The sequence below is a fragment of the Phaethon aethereus genome (assembly GCF_964289735.1).
Source record: "Phaethon aethereus genome assembly, chromosome: 21".
NCBI classification, from domain to species: domain Eukaryota; kingdom Metazoa; phylum Chordata; class Aves; order Phaethontiformes; family Phaethontidae; genus Phaethon; species Phaethon aethereus.
The window spans coordinates 7,385,714-7,395,585 of record NC_138597.1 but is presented as its reverse complement, the minus strand read 5'-3'; the positions used below and the strand labels follow the sequence as shown (position 1 = coordinate 7,395,585).

General features: G+C 39.9%; 1 protein-coding gene across 1 annotated transcript in view; it reads left to right on the top strand.

Moving 5' to 3' along the window:
- Window positions 1-4,222: 4,222 nt before the first annotated feature.
- The window catches only part of CFAP74 (cilia and flagella associated protein 74), a gene marked incomplete at both ends in the record, with an annotated part of 50,353 nt that continues 44,703 nt past the window's right edge, over window positions 4,223-9,872 (top strand). The window contains 4 exon segments of the mRNA XM_082009243.1: window positions 4,223-4,258; window positions 4,262-4,318; window positions 6,972-7,212; window positions 9,672-9,762. Coding sequence (XP_081865369.1) covers window positions 4,223-4,258; window positions 4,262-4,318; window positions 6,972-7,212; window positions 9,672-9,762 — 425 coding nt within the window.

Below are 9,872 nucleotides of genomic sequence, written 5' to 3'. Positions count from 1 at the left end.
TGCAGCCCGTCTTCCAGCAGCTTTCGCGGGAAGAGGGAATATAAATGGGGGGGCTCCGGTCAGAGGAAACTGCCACCTCCTGGCTTTTCAAAAGCTGTCCCAGGCTGGCGGTGCAAAACCGAGAGAGGCAGTCGGGTCTTGCAAACTTCTGCCTCGTGGCTCCGATTCCTAAGGGGCTTCTCTGAAGTGAAACTTCAGGTCACTTCAGCAAGCGAGCAGCTGTGAAGCTGCGTTTGCAATGCTCCATCCCACGGTCGCTCGGGGGCTGACACCGTTAGCACTCGATCGCGCCGTGCACCTTTCCATTTGGTTTGCACGCTGCTGGGGACCTCTGCTTGCTCTTAAGGAGCGTGAGGGTCAGCAGGGAAGCCCGGCCAGAGTCTCTTCGGGAGTTTGGCTTCATCTTTACTTGCAGGTCAAACTCGATCTTCTCCTCCATATTCGCTCTTTTCTCCTCTCCTCTTCCGCCTCCTCTGCTTTTTGGTGCCGTTCAAGCTAGAATGACAATTTTAAAACCAACCCACAAAGGAAACTCTGCGAAGGAGACATTTTAAAGAAAGTATACTGTAAAGCAAAAATGAATGTGCAGGTATCTTAATCCAATGAAAGGATGCGCCTTGGGTAAAGTGTTCGATTTAACTTTTTGTAATGCTTCATTTTGTGCTATTATTGAATACCAGTATTTCAAATGGCAACTAAGGGGTGATGGGTGAGAGGAATCACAGCCCCGTGGGATCCAGAAGGAGAATAAATGCACGGTTTACCTACAGATTGTGTACAGGTGTACATGATACATACAAACACGTATACACATATAAGAGCATATGCCATAAACGTGTAAGAAAGATGTGGGGGATTATTTTCTTTCTGATCTTTCCCTCCTCTGCACTTTTCAATGGTCATGCCGGCAGCTAATGCACGCTAAGGAGGAAAAGACCTAAATTTAAACTCAAGTAGTTGGATTGTTGCATGAAAACTGTTTTTTTGGAGGAGAGAAACCAAAATATTTCTAATGGAATTGACAGGATGGCATACAGCACAGAAAGATTTTGTCTCTCTGCATAATAGAACAGATTGAGATTTTTTCATATTTTTCCTACTTCTAAGGATGGCGTTCCAATGAGCTATGCACCTGCTCTGAGAATTCCTTGGCATTGTTTTTCTCTGGCTAGACAGCTGTCATCTAATTTACTAGTAAAAAAGGACAGTTTTCTACGTCTTCAGCATACACCTGTAAAAATATCAAAAATCAGGTGAGGCAATTTGTACATTTAGAATGAATGTGTGTATATGTGTCTTATACATGTGTAACACATATGTAAGTGTGTGAGTGTGTGTATTTGTGTGTTGGTATAAGTACATCATGGCAACACATGCTGTAAAGGGACAGACATTACTACAAATTTGACCGTTAAAACAACTTAAAATACAATGGCGATCCTCTAAAAGAATTACATTACCAAAAGAATTGCATTTCTACAACTACACTTTCAGCACTTAGTCACTTTAATCCTATGAAAAAGTTCTTTGCTGGCAGTGGTTCTGATACTGCAAAAAAGAAAAAGAGTATTACCTACTTATTTTCCCTAAATTCATTAAGCTAGTTCTCTTTCTTACTTCTCCTTCTGCCATTATGCTCCTTTTTCAGCAGTTCTACAGCCAAAACCGGTAAGGTGACTTCCCACAAAATCTTCAATGCAATTGTGATGGGAATATGTTTAGCCTCAGGATTTTAATATTTTTTCTGAAAAAAAGCTGGTAATTGAGGTACGTTATCAGCGTTTTGATTATCCCTGGAAAAAATTAACTGTCCCATTCATTTAACTGGGCATTGCATAGGGATATTTATCCAACTGCTGAAGTCATCTTGAATGATCAAGGTTTTATACTATAGATTTGGATTAATAATGTCATCATGAATGAAAGAAATATACACGGGGAGTTTTCTATCACCACCATAATAGTGCCTGGGTTTAACAAAATCTCATGTTATTTTCACAGGTCTGATTTAGCTACACCTTTGTGTCTGTACTTCAGAAGAAGAGATGTTCTAAGATCCATTCCCACAAAATCCTAAAATAAATGTGTAGCTTCTCTCAGATAAATAAATTACATTTTATGTATATGGGCCTTGATTATATTTTCTATATCATATAGAAGAAGGACAAATGCTAGGTCATCCAGCCTTGTTTTTAGCCAATTCTGCATACAAATACATATTTAAGCAAAATAGGATGTTACATGTGTATATACACACACATATATATGTACACCCCAACTCAAAATGAATAATTCCTATTAGCCAAAGGGAAGAGAGGGGATAGGATAATAATGATCAACAATATATTTTATTTCCTACAATTCTAGGAGACTATCCCAAACTCTTTAAAGTTAATGACAGATTAAAATTGCTCAAGAGATAGATTAAAAGACAATTAAGATTGCTATTAAAACATCAAAACAAACCAGAATAAATAAGCTCCCCAAATCTTTCTCATCTAATCCTCTTGAAAATAATTAAAGCTTTCCTTCAGTTACTGGCTTGGAACTGTCAAATATTCTTAAAAAGACAGACCATGATACTGAATGTTTCTTAAGCCTTTTTGTCACTCTGCTAAATTACTACCTCTCCTCAATCCGTATGGCTGCAGGCACTAGATTGTATGAAAATACCCATCCTATGATCTGACCTTGCATATGGAGCTCAGGTGGACTATCGGAGACTGCATGGAATCAAACCATGCTCCAACATGACCAGGTTGACAGGTCAGAGATTACACAGTTTCGAACAAACTTTCATCTTTGCTGTTGTACACATAAAGCTATAGTAGATCTAGCAAAGCAATGTAGTAATGACCAATGTGATACTGAGGTCAGTATTTCCATATTATCTGACCATGCCAGTCAATCAAAAGTTGATGGGCTCTGCCCACATCTGGACAATTTTACAAGTAAATATCCTTTAAACATTATTATTCATTAAATCATTACTTGTTACTATAGTAACAATTACTACTTTTTGAGGTATTTACCCGTTCTCAAGTAGTAAGCAAAGGTCACAACTTTGAAGTAATGTTTTACTGTAATTAAACCAGAAACCCACGTTTCAAAATTTGTCAAGTATTTTTCTTCTGGAACATGTAACAGGTGTGAGTTTTTCCTGATCATAGTCATCCATACTTTTGTAACTGCTACCATAAAATAATTTCTTGCAGAGCATAATTTGATGGGATTGAGGAAAAACATGCTTGGTGATTTGGCACAAATAGCAAGTTTTCCTTTATTACCTCAGGATTTTGAGAGCATATCAAAAGGACATTATTTAGATTTATTTTACAGTTGCACTGCATTACCTGATAGTCTTAATAGATCATTTTCTAAACAGGACAGGTGGTTTTACTGCCAGCAAAGTAAAGATGTCATATGGTCACATATAATTTTTAGAGGCAAAAAGTGTACCACACGGGTAATTAGTTTCACTCTCCCACGATTCCACAGAAACAGCTCGTGAAAGACTGTTGTTGCAATGTCGCCAAATGTCTCTACATATATAAATTACACACATATGCCTATTTTTATAAATGAGATTTGGGAATATCAGTAGCAATCGCATGGTGGAAATATTTAGCTCATTTCAGAGGTTGTACTGTATTTGCACTGTACGAATGTCCCATGGCCCCAACACAAATTTCTATTTAATAAACACCAGTATAACCACAATGTTAATTTTCCTTTCACCTAAAGCACTGTCTGAGAAATCCAGTTTTTATCTGTTTCCAAATGTTCTGTAGAGCATGCAGTTCCTCCCTCAGTCTGCACAGAGTTTTTTGATAATCATGAAGCGCAGTGCGGCCAGACACTTCACCCTCTTTTTCTTCTCTCTGTGCAACAGATTTGGGATGAAATCTGCCACTTTGCCCCTGAGCCAGGGCTAGTTCCAGGACTGGAGAGGATTGTCTCACTCCAGATGTGTTGCTTTCAATGGTGCACTCCCAACTGATGTCGTCCCTGGTCATTCCTCCGCAGAGTCCTCTGATAGCAAATGCCCTCTCTCATTCTTCCTTACTACATCTGTAAGGATGACTTATTGGTAAGATGCTTATCGATGTTTTGCCATTGTTTACAGTCAAACATTGATCTGTATCATAGAATAGGGGCAGAGAAGTTGTTTTATGTAATCTGATATAAACCACACTGCAAAAATTAAGATTCCATTATTGGCATGTCTTCCTGCCTAAAAGCTAGAAAGCTCCATATATGAGCTACTGTCACCTTGGAAACATTCAGAGAAGAAATACCAACCGCCTGTAGGAGCACAGTATGTAGCCATATAGCAAACCGAACTGCCCAGTTTAACGAAGTTTCAGATTGGTCATGAGGTGGTACTAAAGTAGCCTCTAAATTGAACTTCACAGTAAGGAGACAACAAGATTTTAATTCATATGTGCACATTCCATTACCCAGTTTCTCAGAGGTGTACCACTGGTGGTCAGTGCCTACAAAATCTAGAAAAATAGCATCAACTAATGCCTTTTTGTAAATCTCCTGGAGCTTAAAGCTGGAATAGATTCACCGACTTTAAGCTGATAGACATAAACTGTGGATTGGGAGATACGAACTTCTCAGGGGAGCCATAATTTGGCACTTTCAGAGGAACTGCAGATATCTTCTCTCTTCTTGCGTCTATAATGGGAGATAAAGATTTAGATTGCCTTTCCCTAGTGAAAAATTACTCACCTGACAGAAAATCATGACCAGTGGCCAGGAAATCATGCAGTCAGGTGTAACTGGTAGTGTGCACTCTGAAATGACTGGTGCTGATTGGAAGGAGGCTGTTGTAAAACTTCTGTAACAAAACATCTGGAATTTCTGTATTAAGCTGGATTAGCAATGTGAACTTTGTTCCGGTTCAGAGTGAATACTATGTCAACATTTCCTACAGAACGACAATTCAATTTCTAATCATCTCTGAATGCTATGTCTCTGGCTGCAGCAGTGGTTAGAATCCACTGTGGTTTACAGCAAAGTTGCAAATCAGCTATTCTTTTTTGACTCAAGTGCTGTTTAGGTTTTTAGGAAACTTAGAGGTTAAACTCATATTTATTTATTGCTAAAACTACAGCTATCATTTTTTGTTGTTGCTGTTATGAAAATTGTCCAAACAGTTGTAATCTGGGATGGAATAAATACCCTGAATAAAAATAACACAAGAAACTGAAAATCAGTGATATTACCAGGTGTTCTTACAAGTGTTTTCTTGAGGGAAAAAAATGTGCTTGGATCTTTTACATCCTGACTATAGGAGTGTGAGAACTGGCGGGTTCAGAGTTAACAACAGTTATATCTATTCTAGATCTGCAGAGAGAGCTATACAGTTAATCACTGCATATTTTTAGCCTACATCTTGTAGCTCTAATCCTGCAAATGTCTGTATGTAATTTGCTTTATGTAATATGAATAGATGCCATAAAATCAAGATTCCATCGCCTATAGAGCTAAGAATGTCCATATATTTCTAAAGAATGATGACCTATAGCATGTGTAGGACAATTAATTGGTCCCTGTGAGTAATATATACTCTATACTGTGGGTATCAGTGGAAAAAATACTTAGATTAGCAGCATGTGCTTATATGCATGGTATCAAAAAACTAGACCTTACTTCTCATAGCAACTATAAAAAATTACAGAAATATTGCTTACGATTGAGCAACATTTTCAATTAAATAAATCTGAGAATGCCTTCTGTCTCTATGTACAGAACAGTGTTTATTTCGGTATAGAGTTCTGCTTAAAGAATGATGTTCCGATATTTTAATAACTGAATCACTTTGAATCTTTGAAAAGCTGAGTTTCTCTAGCATGTCAGTTAGGCCCAGTGCCAAGAATAAGGGGCCAAGAATCTGCTTTTCTGTCAGTCTAACTGCAGTGTTCCTTAACTTTGTCAAGGTAATACATGGAATAGAATAGAAAGGAAACCCAGTTAATTACCAATTAAGGGCTAAAATCTGGTAAGTGAACGCATGGCAGCAAACATGCAGGTTCAGAAGATTCCTCTGAAAAACAGAGTATTCCAACTGAGACACATTCTATGAATACAGACATTTAGCTTTACTCCGTTAAGTTACTAAAATAGCATCAAAATACTTTTTTATTTAGTGATTTTGTGCATACTTGTAGTAATTATTAAAGAGTTACAAGGAACCTGCAGTTTCTGCTGAAGCTAGAGGCAGCATTCAGAATGTGACATTATAAATGGGCAGCATGCTCAGTACACATGATTTTTTCTGTAATAACCTTTAATTAGTAACTAATGGTGAAATCCTATTGTCAGAATAGTACAGGCTTATTTCTGGAAAGACATTTAAGACAGCTTCATTCTGGATTGAAACTCAGAAATCTTCAGTATTCTAAAACGTGTATACTCCAACCTCAAATCTACACGACTTCTGCATTGCAGAAAGTCATGTGAATTCACTAAAAACCACCTTGCTTAAAATTTTTAAATGTATGTAGAATAAATTCTAAGCTGAAAGCTCACTGAAAATTCTCTGATTTCAGCTACCTGAAATTGTCCGAACTAGGTGCCCAACACAGGCCAAGGAGGTGTCACGAGCACTCTCACCCATGTCATTATTCACGTTAATGCAATTAACGTCACCGTATTTTTGGAGCATCAGTCCTGCTTTTGCATATTAGAGAACGTGTCAAATGTATGCAAGTTTATAAAATGTATAGATGTCACAGAAATGTATAAAAAATCTTGCCAACCAAAAGCAGAAAGACATTGCGTTTCATAGTAGTTCGTATTTTAACCTACACCACTAAAAATAAAACAATCGTCAAGCAGCGAAAAAAACCATCAATTGCTTAGCTGGTTCAAATCTTTGTAGTTCATTGGCTTGAATAAACCCATGAATACCCGCCCTGCATCTTGCAATTCTGCCCACCTGTAGGGCGCAAATTCAGCAGGGAGGACGCGGAACCAGCGGCTCGCTCGCGCTCCTCTGCTCGGGCTTTGGCAGCGCAGGGCGCTGCCGCCCACCCCAGCACGCACCACCCCGCGGGGCGGGGGGCACGGCGAGCCGCCCAAGCGGCGCCGCCCTCCTTCAGCGCCTGCAGGCGCCCCTGCCGCGCGCTCGCGGTGGTTTGCTCCGTTGCCGTGGCAGCGGATCCAACGGCTTACCGGGCGCAGCCGCGGAGATAGGTGCCGGTGAGGCTGCGGGCCGGGCCGTGGCGTGCGGAGGGACGCGGGAACGGCCCGTCGGTCCGGCCCGGCCCGGCCCGGCCCGCCTCCGCGGGAGAGAGGGAGGGAGCGTGGGTAGGTGTGGTGGTCCCCGTGGTGGCGTCTCGTCGCCCCGGCCGCGCGCTGGGGCAGCGCTGTGGGCCGCCGGGCCGGCCCCGGCCTCGACTCGCTCGGCGGGCTGACCCTAGAGCGGCCGTTAGCAGGGAGGCGCTCCGGTGCCGGAGGTGTTACCGCAGTCCCGCTGCCGGCCCTTGGGTGGGCTGCTGGCAGTTGGCATAGTGGTGCCCTGTAGTTGCGCGTGGTATTGCTGGGATACGGCGTGAATCCAGTGTCGAGATGACGTTTGACAGCGCGAGGTGCAGGTGCCATGTGGCGCTCTGTAACATGATGACTCGTGGAAGCAATGGGCTTTTGCTGTCTGGCTCGTGAATTCCTTATAGAAGGCCTTTGGGCCTTCTGCCACACTGTAGATCTTGGCCTAACTTACCCAAAGCTCTGTTGCATTAAGTTTGAGTTGCACTTCTTGACAATGCAGTGGCTTAGCAGCGTGTACATGGGCTACTACTGGTTCATTGGCAGCTCGGTTTATGTTTGTGTTACTTTTTAATGCCACTGGCATCCTTGAATGAACCATAGCCCAGTGTACAAATTGTGTCTTGGTTTTAAGGTGGTTCTTATCACTTAGTCTATTCCATACTTAAAATTCCAATTTTCTCTGTTCCTTAACTAGAGAATATAGATAGTCTCTTCTAGTTTATGTTTCTGAGTTCTGCAAAAGGATCTGCATAAATGCACTCAAAGCTAAGCCACCATCTTCATTAAAATTAATCGTATGTAAAATTTCTGTATGAGTAAGATCGTGATGAAATGCTCAACCATGTGGTAATAACCCATTCTAGATTACCTATAGAATTTACTGAATTCTAATAAATTGTATCAACATTTGAGAACAGTTTACTTAACATGGAAGAACCGTGTAAGACACAAGAGTGAGTAGTGTTTGTTCGAGTTGTTCCCTTATTATTCTAGGTAAAGTGGTTGCCAAAGTGGATAAAATACATTCATAAGGTGTGTTTTATTTTTGAACTGATTGTTATTAAAAGCATTAAAGAATTTGGCAGTGTCCTTTCTTCTCTAAGAGATTTATTAAAGTTGATACTCAAAATGTGTGACTAGTACAAAGGTATGTGTATCCAGTTATTTCACATACATTAAGTATTTACTGAATGCTGTTAATTCATTGCTAGATATAGTCACCACTATTGCAAGTTCTTGGAGATTATATATATAAAATGTGTGCTTTTCTCTTTCTTAGCCCGGGTGTTTTGAAAGAACTATCAGTATGGAAGATAACGAGATCAGTTATAGTAATGAAGAAGAACAAAAATCTCTTCTACGATTTCTGGAAGAAGAAGAAAAAGATGACAAATCTGGTCCATTCTCTAATGTGAAAGAACACTGGGAAGGTGAAAATGATAACTTGTTTTGATAGCTTACAAAAAACTAGCATTGACATGTCTAATTTAATAATTTGGAACAGTACAGTTCTAGGGTAGAATGATGTTCCCAGTAAATGCAATGATTCCAGTAGGTGTTCTCTAGCATTACACTACACAGCTGTAACTAATCCACATCTAACCCATTTTTTCTGTAGCAGTAAATTCTCTGCTTTTTACCTCCATAAGCCATTTTGATTCAGAGTTGTTGATGGTGAAAATCTAATATTTGACCATATATACTTGATTCAGCTGCTCATGCATTGGCATCTAGTGCCACTTGAAGTGCTCTAGACTCTCTCATCTGGCTCCAGAATGGCATAGGTTTTCCACAGATTCAACTCTCTGAAGATGTTGGATAGCCTAAGACATTTAAACTGGCACCAGATACCTCTTAATAGGCAGACAATATCTGTCATTGTGGCCAAAAGTATGTTTCATGATACTATGTGAGGCAACATATCTACCATTTTACAGATTATCGTGTGGTGTACTGCTGAATGTTGATCTTTATGTTAAAAAGAGTTCTTGGGCTATTCTTATTGTCATTTTCTTGATCGTGTAATACTTAAAAAGGTTTTTCTGTCTTCACAGTACAGTAGGATAAGGTAGTGTAAGATAAACAAACTGTTGGCCAAAACCTGTCACTATATTAGACCCACCCTGCTTCTGGTTTCGGTTTTTTTCCCACATACATTGGATTGTTGGTGACACTTCCATAATGAAGGCAGAGAGCATTTCCTGTTTTGGTTTGCAGGTGTACAATAGTAGTCCTGTGTGTTTTGCCAGGTTGTTTTTTTTTATATGCTGCAGTAATGCTATAAAATGTCATCTCTGATTTTCCATGTTTTGACTTGACAGCAAGTATACTAGAGCTTTGCATTTTAAAGTTCAAAGTCTCTATTGAACTGTTGGTTTAATATCTATTAGAATACAAGCTTGAAGAAGAGTTGGCTGGTGGTGGCAAGGTGGGAGACACGGATGCTTCTGAAGGAGATCAAGACAAATCTGATTCTAGCATGTAAATAACTTCTTGTTTTGTTACCAGTTCTAACAGTCATTTTCTTTATCATGTTAACTTACCATTTCAAGAGAAGGTTTGGTTAATTCAACTATGCATTTCTTTCAAAT